General features: G+C 35.8%; 1 protein-coding gene across 2 annotated transcripts in view; it reads right to left on the bottom strand.

Annotated features, from left to right (window-relative positions):
- Window positions 1-3,970: 3,970 nt before the first annotated feature.
- Window positions 3,971-13,150, bottom strand: part of SDHAF3 (succinate dehydrogenase complex assembly factor 3) — a 65,170-nt gene continuing 55,990 nt past the window's right edge. Inside the window, exons 2-3 of one of the 2 annotated variants that reach the window (XR_013967660.1) lie at window positions 7,720-8,832; window positions 3,971-4,563 (exon numbers count right to left, since the gene is read on the bottom strand). Coding sequence is in view for 1 of the 2 variants with exons in the window: in XM_080818708.1 (XP_080674834.1) it covers window positions 8,629-8,832 (204 nt within the window). In the remaining variant the exon portion in view is untranslated. Of the gene's footprint in view, window positions 4,564-6,366; window positions 8,833-13,150 lie in introns of those variants that run through there. The other variant, XM_080818708.1, reaches the window with a different exon arrangement.

Below are 13,150 nucleotides of genomic sequence, written 5' to 3'. Positions count from 1 at the left end.
TGCTTGCAGTATGGTTGGCACTCTTGTGCATACTGACGAAACCGCAACAAACAAGACAAAATCCCTGCCCTTATGGAACTTGCATTCTCTAGGAAGACAGGTGGGGACACCAGTTAAACAATGTGAGATGCCTGTCTCTAGAAGGCAGAACATTTCATAAAGCTTTGAGATCCAATTCACATCTCCTTAACATTAGAATAGTTGATGTAAAAGGTCCACTAATTCAAATCAAGTTCACTCAAATGTTTTTACCATAATGTTTTCTTTTAATCATTGAAAAATCACATTGCTGGGGCGCCGGGGTGGCTCAGTTGGTTGAACATCTGCCTTCGGCTCAGGTCACAATGGCAGGGTCCTGGGGAGGAGCCCCACATTGGGCTTCCTGCTAGGTTGGGAGCCTGCTTCTCCCTCTCCCTCCCTCTCCCTCCCACTCCCTCAGTTGTTGTCTCTCTCTCTCTCTCTGCCAAATAAATAAACAAAATCTTTACAAAAATAAAAATAAAAATCACATTGCTTTTGAGTGAGCTTGTCTTACAAGTTCGTTGTGATACACATTTTAAATTTACAATTTTACTCTTCTTATCCTGGTGCTTGATTCTCTTTTCAGTCATCTCATGTGAGTGGCGGCATTCACCAGATAGGCCGTTCCTCTGCAGATAGTTATTATTTTAAAGTTGCTTAGCAACAATTATTTAACATTCAGCTTCTATCAGCTTCTGCACTGAGATGTTTTGAAACCCTGAAAAGGGTGTACTATGTCAGGTATTTAGCATTGAACTCCATTATTTCTTTGCTAAAATAGCACAGAGTCTTAGAGCTTGTATAGAAATCACCCATTTAATGAAGCCCATAATGATTGCTGCTTGAGCCCAGCATTTCTACGTTTCTATCACAGAGATATTCAGACCACAAAACTAGTTGAAACAAGCAAATTTGTGTTTCAAATTCACTAATTTTTGAAAGTGAAGATGCATTTCTTGACCAAATAAATTCTAAAAATGAAAAGGTGAAAAATCTGGTTAGACCAGATAAACTTATCTGCCTCTTCAGATTAAATAGCTTTATATGAATCTAATTGACATTATAAAGATCCTAGAGTCTTTTGTCTGTCAAGTCTCATACAAACCTCACCTGCCATTCATTGCAAAACCAAGTTCACTTGAAACACATCAACATAAAATAGTGCCAAGGGCTAGAAAGAGCTTTATTTAAAAAAACAAAAAAACAAAAAACAAAAAACAAGAGCAACAAGAGTAAACAGAAAACTAACCCTTATCTTTATTTTCCTTCTCAAGCCAGTGCATTCCTGCAGTACATACTGAACACATTCATGAAATGCTATGAATAAATCAAAACTGTAGACAGTTGGATTACACTAAAAAGGGGGAGCTAATTACATTAAATTAAAGAAAATCTGTAGTTGATTCTTAATAAAATGATTATTTTCCTACTTTATTGAATATTGAGTATGGGTACCTGTTTTTTTGTTTTTGTTTTTGTTTTTAATCCAACATCATACTCAATACTGCAATGCTCCTTTTTTTAAACAAGGTCCAGTCTGCCGTATGTTGGGAGAGGAGAGGCCAAGAATAATGGTAAACATTCATGGAAACCTTTACAATATAAAACACCATCACCCAGGAACCCTAAAAAGCCCCGTGTATCATTCTCAGCCCTAGCTTGGTTTGCTCCCTTAGAGGTAACCATCCTCCTAATTTTTGTGACTGTTATTTTCTTGCTTTTCTTTATGGTTTTACAACTAATATCTGCATCCCTTACACTATTCTTTCACCGTGCCTGGTTTTGAACTTTGTACCAATGGATTCATTCGTGTGTGCTTAGGTAGGACTTCTTTCTTTCCATCAGTATTGTAGTTAGGAGAGGCTGTAGTTCATTCTGTTTCATTGCTCTCTGACTATGTACCATAACTTTTTATCTAGTCTGTTTGAGGGACATTAGGATTGGTTCTGGCTTGGGGCTGCTAAAATCATTCTTCTATGAGCATTCTTGTATCCTAATCTTCTGCAAATGCACAAGATTATCTCGTGTACATGTCAGAGTGATTTTGTGGGTTGTAAAGTAATATTGATAATAGTGATAGCAATAACAATGATAGAAAACTCTTTATATTATTTATTCTCTTCTGGATACTGTTATGAGCATTTCACATAGATGAGCTCATTTAATCTTCACCAAAAAATTCCATGAGGGCAAAACTTAGTTCCTGGGACAGGAATTGGGAGTAAGAGAGAAAAAAATCTTCTTCTTTTTTTTTTTTTTTAAGATTTTTATTTATTTGACAGATCACAAGTAGTCAGAGAGGCAAGCAGATAGAGAGAGGAGGAAGCAGGCTCCCCACTGAGCAGAGAGCCCAATGCGGGGCTTTATCCCAGGACCCTGAGACCATGGCCTGAGCTGAAGGCAGAGGCTTTAACCCACTGAGCCACCCAGGCGCCCCTCTTCTTCTTCTTATATATGAAGTCACATACTCAAGGTCATAGAAGTAAAAAGATGGGATTCAAATCCATGAAGCTGGCAACAGAGTCTGTACTCAACCACCACATCATAATGCAGTAGTGTTTAGACAGTTTAACATCTTCAAATTTGTTAGAGAATGTCAAACTGTTTTCTAAAAGAAGTTATGCTAATTAACACTCTCATTAGCAAGACAGGAGAGTTTCCATTACTTTCTATCATTCTCAATGAGATGTTATTGTCAGTTTCCTTATTTTAGGCAATTTGAAAGTTGTGTAATACAATCACATTGTGACTTATACTTGCATTTCTCTGTTACAAATGAAACAAAGGCTTTTGTTTTGTTTACTGACCACCTGAATTTCCTTATTTGTGAATCTCTTGTTCAAGGTTTTCCTCCATTTTGTTTTGGATCTTACAACTTTCTTATTGATATATAGTTCTTTAGATGTTGTATTATTTCTTTGAGCATTATTGGTGTGATACAACTACCTCTTCATAATCTGAGGCATGCATTTGCACTGCTTATTGCTCTTGATAGAAAAAATAACCTGCTAATGTGTTTAAATATGTTCACTTTTTTCCTTTACAGCTAGAGCTGATTGTGTCTTTAAAAATCCTCTCCCAGGGCACATGGGTGGCTCAGTTGGTTAAGCATCTGACTCTTGATTTCAGCTCAGGTCATGATCTCAGAGTGGTGGGATCAAGCCTGCATTGGGCTCCACGATGGATGTCGAGCCTGCTTGAGATTCTCTCTCTCCTTCTCCCTTTGCCCCTCCACTCCCACCCCTACTTGTGCTCTCTCACTCACTTTTGCACTAAAAAAAACAAAAAACAAAAAACAAAAAACTCTCCTGGGGTACCTGGGTGGCTCAGTGGATTAAGCATCTGACTCTTGATCTTGGCTCAGGTCTTGATCTCAGGGATGTGAGTTCAAGCCCCGCATAGGGCTCCATGATGGATGTGAAGCCTATTTTTAAAAAATCCATTCCTACCTCAGTATTTTGAAGATACTCTTTACATTGTATTCTTAAAGTGTCATAATTTTGCCTTCTACCTTTTGATCTTTAAGAAATCTACAACCAATTCTAGGTACCCAAGAATTTTTTCCCATAAAAATACCTTAATTTCTCAGAACCATTTGTTGAAAAGCAGTGTCTTCTGCCCTGTAGGATGGTACCACCATTGCCATAAGCTAAGCCTCCATATAATGTTGCACTCTCTTCATAACTAGTTATAATGTATTTCAATATCTGGCAAGCAGAGAAAGTTCTACTACATTCTTCTTAGTCTATTGGCTATTTTTGGTCCTTTCCACTTTGATATAAATCTTAGAATATGCTTTTTAATTAAAAAAACCATTTGGAATTTTGATGAAGATTACTTAGAAACTATAAAGCATTCAGGAATAATTATATTTACAGTTCTAAATCTCCCACTCCTTGAGCATGGAGTAACACTTTAATGTTTCTTTTTTTAATGGTTTTAATTTTTTAATGTTTCTTTACTCATAAACTTGATACAAGTTAACAAAATTTACTGGACATTGACAAATCTGCAATGAGAAACTAAATCCAAAAAAATGAAGCATGCCAAATGTGCAGATGCTGATCTGCCAGCCCTCAGGATATGAATGAATTCAGTAATATATTCAAGATTTAGCCTTAGGTATAAGGATGCTTTAAAGAATTTTGCTTTATCCCTTGTTATCTGAGCACCTGGCAATCAGAACTGTATACAAATATAACAAAGTGAACAAAAGAATAGCACATTTTCAGTTTTCTTTAGTGTCTTTAAGTAGAATTTCAAAATTTTCTCCAGTTTTGAATACCTTTTGTGAAATTGCTTTCTGTTTATTATTTTAATATTTTTATAAATTTTCACATTGGTGCTGTTTATATAAAAATGCAATTGATATTTAGGGACACCTGGGTGGCTCAGTTGGTTAAGCTGCTGCCTTCGGCTCAGGTCATGATCCCAGGGTCCTGTGATCCAGTCCTCGCATCGGGCTCCTTGCTCGGCAGGTAGCCTGCTTCTCTCTCTGCCGGCTGCTCTACTTGCTTGTGCACACTCTCTCTCTCTCTCTCTCTGACAAATAAATAAAATCTTTTTAAAAAACCTTAAAAGAAAGAAATGCAACCGATTTTTATACACCAATTTTTGCATCTGACAAACTTCTTAAATTTCTTATTCTAATAATTTGTAGATTCTTGGGGATGTTCAACATATACATTAAAATTATTTCAGACTTAACAGTTTTGATTTGAAAGGCAGTGATGACAGACATTCTTGTCTTTTCCCCAGTCTCAAAGAGAAAGCTTTCAAGGATTCATTATGTTTGTTGCAGATGTTTGATAGAAACCCTTTAATTAGATTGATGAAGTGCCCTTTATATCTAGTTTGCTAGGAGCATTTTTATCATGAATAAATGTTGAATGCTTAGCAAATGCTTTTTATAGCTCTAATGAGATCACAATTAAATCTTTAATTTGATTATGTGGTGGATCATAGTAATTGATTTTCTAATGTGAAAACAACCTTGGATTTCTAACATAAACGTGACCAAGTCATGATGAGTCATCTTTTACTGTATTTGTTTTACTAATACTTAGAATTATACGTCTTTGTCCTAAGTGAAATTGGCCTGTAATCTTCCTTACTGATACCATTATTTGGTATCAGATATTTGACCGTCTCACAAAATGAGTTAGGAAGAAGTATCCCTCTTTTTCTATTCTCTGGAAAAACTTGTTTAAGTTCTTGAATATTTAGCTATACTTACCAAAGAAGTTGTTTAAGCCTCAAATTTTCTATTAATATTGATAAAATTAATGGAAGAGCTATGGAATCTTTTTTTTTTTTTTTGGTCTACTTTGCTAAGCTATATAATTTCTAAAAATTAGCTCTTCTATGCTGCAAATTTTCTGGCTTTGAGTTGTTCATAGTATATCTATTAAATGTCAGAAAAGAAATGGTTATGTCCTCTTTTCCCTCCTGATACTTTTTTTTTCTTATCCAACTTTAGCAGAGATTTGTCACTGAAAAAGTCTTTTTCAAAGAATAAACTTTATTTTTTTATTACTTTCTGCTCTAATCTTTATTTCCTTTGGGATTATTTTGTGCTGTTTTTCTAATTTATTAAGATAGATGCTTTTCATTAATATTCAGCCTTTCTTTTTGCTAGATACATTCAAAGCTGTAAATTTCCTCCAGCTACTGTTTTAGCTACAGCCCATAAATTTTACAGAGTATTTCACCAGTGTTCACTTCCACTTATATTTTAGGATCTGTTAGTATTTCTTGATTGATTCATTGGTGATTTACAACTGTGTTAACTCCCTAAAATATGGGGCTGCTTAATCATTTACTTCTAGGTATACCAATTTAAAAATTACCCTCTCAGTGAATTGAACCTTTCATTATATGAAGTTTGCTTTCTTTAGTGGTGTTTCTGGCTTTACAGTTGTTTTCAGATATAAATATATCTATATCAATTACTTTTCGTTGGTATAACTTTCACCAAAATTTTACTTTCAAACTTTATTTTATGCTGTAGGTGTGTATATAAGCACATATAAATGGTTTTATTTGTCAATCAGTTTATTCTGCCTCCTGCTGGATAACTTAGTCCACATACTTGATGTGTTACTAACATATTTATTCTATAATCTCAAATTTTTTCTGTTCATCATTGTTTTTCTTTTTACTTTCCTTATTTTATAAAATTTTTTTCTACCTCATTTTTCCTCAATTACTAGCTTGAAAGTTACACACTTATTTCTATAAAAAAATCATTTTAGTGGTTGGTTTTACATTCAAAAATTCCATATAACATTTAACCACTAAAATCGTTGTTATATAAAAATGAGTTAAACATTAGAAATCGCATTTATACTTAAAATACCTTTATTCTCTTCTTATATAACCTACACTTTACTTTTTCTATTTTTAATTGAAGTATATAGTCGATGTATACTATTACACTGGTTTCAAGTGAACAACATAGTAATTCAACAATTACATACATTACAGTGTTTACAACAGTAAGTGTAGTTACCCTCTGTCACTACACAAAGTTATTACAATATTATAGACTATTTTAGAATACTGTCATATTCTCTATACTGTATTTTTCAGCACCATGACTTATTTTATAATCGAAAGTTTATGCCTCTCAATCCCCTTCATTTATTTTGCATTCCCCATCCCGCTCCCCTTTGGCAACTAACAGTTCTCAGTATTTATGAGGCTGTTTCGATTTTTGCTTGTTTGTCCATTTGTTTTGTGTTTTAGTTCCACATATAAGTGAAATCATAAGCCATTGGTCCTTCTCTGTCTGACTTACTTAACTTAGAATAATACCCTCTAGGTTCATCCATTTTCTTGCAAATGACAAGATCTCATTCTTTTTTTATGATTAATATTTCATTTTATATATACACATACACACACTATGTCTTCTTTATTCATTCACCTATCAATAGACACTTAGGACCCATATCTTGACTATGGTAAATAATGCTGCAGTACACATAGGGGTGCATACATCTTTTTGAATTAGTGTTTTCGAATTCTTGGGTAAATACCCAGTAGTGCAATTACTAGATCATATGGTATTTCTATTTTTGATTTTCTGAGGAACCTCCATACTCTTTTCCACAGTGGTTATATCAATTTACATTGAGGACTGTAGACTCAATGAGGACTGCTAAAAAGGAGTGAGGAGTCTGGCAGCCGTTCACAGAGAAGAAGCCCAATATGGCAAGACAGTAAATATGGATCAATTTTTAAAGATCTGAATAAATGCAATAGCATCTGAAAAATGATCACTTCAGAATCTCAAAGTAGACATACATAATTAAAGTTACAAGTCATTTTAGTAATTTTTAAAAATTAAACATTTTAGGATGTGCATGGGATTACCACTTGACTTTTTTTGTTTATAATCAAAAAGTTTTATGAAAGTGTTTTATATCTCTATAATTTAATGGGTCATCTGTTATTGATAAACACTAAATACATTACACTACCATTTATATGATGGGTTATACAATGTATGATACTCAGTCTTAAAGCTTCTTTTTAATCTTTCATTGTATCTGAACAATCACTCAGGGAGAAGGGCTGTTTACAAAAATAATCATACATTATTAAAGTAGAAATGATGAAACTTTCAGGTTGACAATGCATGTAAATAACAACCTTGATGGAATTCCACATCTGCTATTATCACAATATACTTACCTGTTGAAGCTAAAACCATGGAGCTAATAGTGCTTGAACAAGAACAGCATTAAATTTATATATAAAAAAACTTCTGGCAAAATTCCACAACTTTTCCAAGAGTCACTTTCTTGTTTAGTCCAAAAATCAAACCCTATCCAGCAAGTAGTGTTACTTAAATAATATGAAGTCTTGTCTACTACTCATACTGATCTATATATTACAGACAGCATTAATAACATCCCCAAATAAAATATTAATACCAGGCATTCTCAAAGCCTAAAAGCTTAAGAAATAAAATGTAAAAAACTATGGGAGTTAAAATAAGGGCTTCTGAACTTAAAATACTTATTTTTTCTTTAATTTTTTTTTCAGTGTTCCAAGATTCATTGTTTATGCACCACACCCAGTGTTCCATGCAATACGTGCCCTCCTAAATACCCCCACCGGGCTCACCCAACCCCCTATTCCCTTCCTTTCCAAAACCCTCAGTTTGTTTCTCAGAGTCCACAGTCTCTCATGGTTTGTCTCCCCCTCTGATTTTCTCCAACTCACTTCTCTCCATCTCCCAATTCCCTCCACGTTATTCCTTATGCTCCACAAGTAAGTGAAACCATATGATGATTGACTTTCTCTGCTTGACTTATTTCACTCAGTATAATCTCTTCCAGTCCCATCCATGTTGATAAAAAAGTTGGGTATTCAACCTTTCTGATGGAGGCATAATACTCCACTGTATATATGGACCGTATCTTCTTTATCCATTCGTCCATCGAAGGGCATCTTGGTTCTTTCCACAGTTTGATGACTGTGGCCATTACTGCTATGAACATTGGGGTACAGATGGCCCTTCTTTTCACTACATCTGTATCTTTGGGGTAATTAACCAGTAGTGCAACTTAAAATACTTGTTAAGCTTTATTGTATAGTCTAACATTTTGGTTTCCTGGATTCAGTCATACTGAATTGCCTATTGGGTTTAGTCGCTTCTTGCATCAGCTCCTGCAACTGTCCAATTTGTTCATCACGGAAGTCATTAAGTTTTTCTTCTGGTAGGGCAGCTCCAAAACATACTTTTCCTGTTGACTTTTGTCTGTTTTCATTAGTTTGTTGCCATAGCACTGCTGCATACACCTAATAAAAAGATTTAAAAAAAAGGTTATATATATGTGTGTGTGTGTGTGTATAATATATATGTGTATATATACATACATGTATATATATAATTAAGTACTCATCCATTTAATGTTAGAGGATTTGAAAAATTCTAATTCCAAGTCACCTATTTCTCTCCATCACTGAAGATACAAACAATATAGTTGTGTCTTTACTACTCACTGACAATTTCAAATATACCTTTTTAGCAAAGTTTTTAGACTCAAAGAACATGCATAAACCACCCAACAGTCATGTGCTAAATTGTATGCACACAAGCATTGCAGATAGTTCTGAGGCTGTAGCTTTCCTTGGGTTTTTATGGGGGTGGAGGGGTCTTAAAGACTTAAAAGTGGGTTGCAAAATTCATGATTAATTCCCTTGCTTACAATTAAAGCATTAATTTAAATCACACTAGAGAGAACATTTTCAAACCTTTACCCCTTCTATATTTAATAATAATTTCTGTCAGGAAAAAAGTTCTACATTTTTCATGCTGTCATTTTTCTCTTATTCAATCAGCATCTTCAGCCTAATATTCCAACTACTATTGTCTTACACAAGGGATACGTTTTTGAAGCAGACTCTCCTGTACAGTCAATCTTTCATCAGACAGGAGGCAACCATGTGTTTTAGTTCATGAAGTTAAAAGATTATATGCACCCTCTATGTAAGTAAATATATCAGTTAACTCTATGTAATGCCACTAACTCCATCTGGTTTAATTAAATTGCTTATAACTGCTGGGTTGCCATTATCACCAAAGAAAATTTAATTCAAGACATTCCAAACCTTTACCTGTATTGAAAATATTTGTTTTACAGAAATCTGTTTCATAAAATAACTAGAAAAGAGTTGCACATACCCCAAGCTTTAGCAATCCCACCTCAGAGTATATGCCCCACAGCAGGGTTTCTCAACCTTTGCACTATTAACAAACTGGATAATACTTTGTGGTGGGGTGGATGGGAGTCTGTTCTTACATGGTAGGATGTTTTAGCAGTATCTCTTGTCTCTATCCATTAGATGCCAGGAGCATACCTCCCTGAGGTATGCTTGACAATCTTGACAATCAAAAATGTCTGCAAACATTGCCAGATGTTCCCTGGCAGGCAAAACTGACCCAGGTTGAGAACTATGGCCCTAAAGAGACTTTCAAACATGTGAATGAGTAGCACAAGAAGCTTGGTATTACTTGTCAAAGCAAAAATTGGAAGCGATCTCATGGTACTTTTCAGTAGGAGGAAGGACAAATACACTAAGGTTTATTCAGATACTTCATCTCTTCAAAGAGCCAGCTTTTGGTTTCATTGATCTTTTCCATTGTTGTTTTCATCTCCATTTCATTTATTTCTGTTCTGATCTTTATTATTTCCTTCCTTCTACTAGATTTGGGCTTTGTGTGTTCTTTTTCTAGCTAGCTCCTGCAGGTGTAAGCTTAGGTTGTTGGAGATTTATCTTATTTCTTGAGGTAGGCCTGTACCACTGTAAGTTGCTCCTGAAATTGCTTTCACTGCATCACAAAGATTTTGGGCTGTTGTGTTTTCATTTTCATTTGTCTCCATGTTTTGTTTTGTTCATTTGCACTTCATTTCTTTGTTGACTCATGGCTTGTTCAGTAGCATGTTGTTTAGCCTCCGTGTGTTTGTGTTTTCTCCATCTTTTCCTTGTGGCTGATTTCTGGTTTCATTCCCTTGTGGTCACAAAAGATGGATGATAGGATTTCAATCTTCTTAAATTTACTGACACTTGTTTTGTGGCCTAACATGTGATCTATCCTGGAGAATTGCCATGTGCACTTGAAGAGAATGTATATTCTGTTGTTTTGGATGGAATGTTATATATGTAAGTCCATCTGGTCTTAAAAAAATGTAAAGCTGCTGTTGCCTTATTAATTTTCTGCCTGAATAATCTACCCATTGATGTAAGTGGGATGTTAAAGTCACTTACTATTACCATATTACTCCCAACTTCTCCCTTTCTATCTGTTGGGTGTATAGCTATTTATAACTGCTATATCCTCTTGTTGGATGATCCCTCTATCGTTATGTGGTGCCCTTCTTTGTCCCGTTACTGTCTTTGTTTTAAAGTCTATTTTGTCTGATGTGAGTATTGCTTCCCCGGTTTTATTTTTCCTCCCTTTTAAATGGAGTATCTTTTTCCATTCTTTCACTTTCAGTCTATATGTGTCTTCAGCTCTAAAGTGAGTCTCTTGTAGACAGCATATAGATGGGTCTTTGTTTTTTTTATCCATTCAGTAACCTAATGTCTTTTGATTGGAGCATATAAACCATTTACATTTGAAGTAATGATTGATAGGCATGTTTTTGTCATTTTGTTAAACTGATTTCCAGTTGCTTTTGTAGTTCTCTGTTCATTTCTTCCTTTCTTACTCTTTCCCTTGTGATTAGTGAGCTCTGTAATGTCACGCTTGGCTTCTCTTTATTTTTTTGGTGTACCTACTGTAACATTCCAAGTTATATTAAAATGGTGGTCACTTAGGTTTGAAAACATTCTAAAGGAACTTTTTAACTTCCTCTTCCACAGTTCATATAAATGTTGGCATATTATACATCTTTTTATTCATATTTCCCTACTTCTACTTAGGGCCTTTTCTTTTCCACTTAAAGAAGTCCCTTTAACTCATTTCTTGTAAGCTTGGTTTAGTTTAACTTTTCTTTGGGAAACTCTATCACTCTTTGCCAAATAGGAGGGGAAAAAAAAAAAACCCTACAACCAAGAATATTCTTTCAGCTCTTTACAGGCCAAAAGGGAGTAATAAGATACATTCAAAGTTGCTGCTGTTTCCTTCTGTTGCTGCTTTAAAATTCTCTATTTATCTCTAATGTTTGAGATTTCAATGACTATGTGTCAAGTGATGTGGACCTCCTTGGGTTCATCTTGTTTGGAACTCTGTGTGATTCCTTGACTAAGATGCCTATTTCCTTCTGCTCTCTCTTCACCTTCTGAGACCTCTATAATGTGAATGTGCATTTGATATTGTTCAAGACATCTTTTAGCCTCTCATTTTTTAAACTCTTTTTGCTGTTCAGCTGGGTGCTTTCCGTGACCTTGTCTTCCAGATCACTGATCAGTTCCCCTGCATCCACTAATATACTGTTGATTGCCTCTAGTGTATTTCTTGTTTCAGTTATTGTATTCTTCAACTCTGACTGGTTCTGTTTTGTATTTTCTGAGTTCTCTCCAGTCCAGTGAGCATCTTCATGATCATTACTTTAAATTCTATCACACATATTGCTTATCTCCATTTCATTTGGAGAATATTCCTCTGTCTCACTTTGACATTTGGTGTTTCTTTCTATGAATTAGAATTCTCCTAAACTTGAAGGAATGGTCTTTTATATGGTCATCCCCAGTGGAAGCTATGTGTGCCGGGTTGGCTGCCTGGAGCTATGGCTGGCATGGGCTGGGGGTCCCAAATCTCTCTGTGCAGAAGGCACCCTGGCAAGACAGCCAAAGTGAAAGAAAAGTGGGGTGTCCCCAGGCACTCAATGCAGAAGGTGCCCTGGTGGGGCAGGTGCTGAGAGTCCCAGGGTGCTCAGTACACTTAAGATAGGAGGTTCCAGAGCACTCTGAGGTAAGAGGGCCCTAGTAAAGCCATCTGGAGCCAGAGTGGTGTGGGTCTAGTGTTCCAGGGTGCTTTGTACCTGTGTCACCTTTGATGATGGCTGGAACTGCAGTAAGTGCTGACCATGGGAGTCCTGGTTTATGTTGCTCTGAGGCTGCCTTGGTGGGATGGCTGGGGCTGGTGTGGCCTAGGGTCCCGGGGCTCACTGGGGTGATAGGTCAGCTAGCGCATCCATATCCTTCTCCTGTCCATGCTATCAAGGTGGAGGGGAAATGTAAAGCAAGGCTCTTACCGGCCCCTCCTACCCAAAGAGAATTTCAACAGCTCCCTTCTTGTTTGGCAGATTTTCCCTTCTTGTTCAGATCCTTTATACTGTAGTTGTTCTTTGGTTTTTGTTTTGTTTAGATCATGATACTGCACTCCTTAATCCTCATCACCTATTTCACCCATTCTCCCACCCACCTCCCCTCTGGTAACCATCAGTTTGTTCTCTTAGTCTGTTTCGTGGTGTCTCTCTTCTCCCTCACCCACCATGAGTAAAATCATGTGGTATTTGTCTTTCTCTGACTTACTTCACATAGTATTATTTTCTCTAGCTCTACCTATGTTGTTGTAAATGGCAAGATTCCATTTTTTGTAGCTCAGCTATAGTCCACTGTATATACATACCATACTTTCTTTATCCATCAGTGGACACTTGGCCTCCTT

The sequence above is a fragment of the Martes martes genome, assembly GCF_963455335.1.
Source record: "Martes martes genome assembly, chromosome: 11".
NCBI classification, from domain to species: domain Eukaryota; kingdom Metazoa; phylum Chordata; class Mammalia; order Carnivora; family Mustelidae; genus Martes; species Martes martes.
This window is presented reverse-complemented; position numbering and strand designations above follow the sequence as displayed.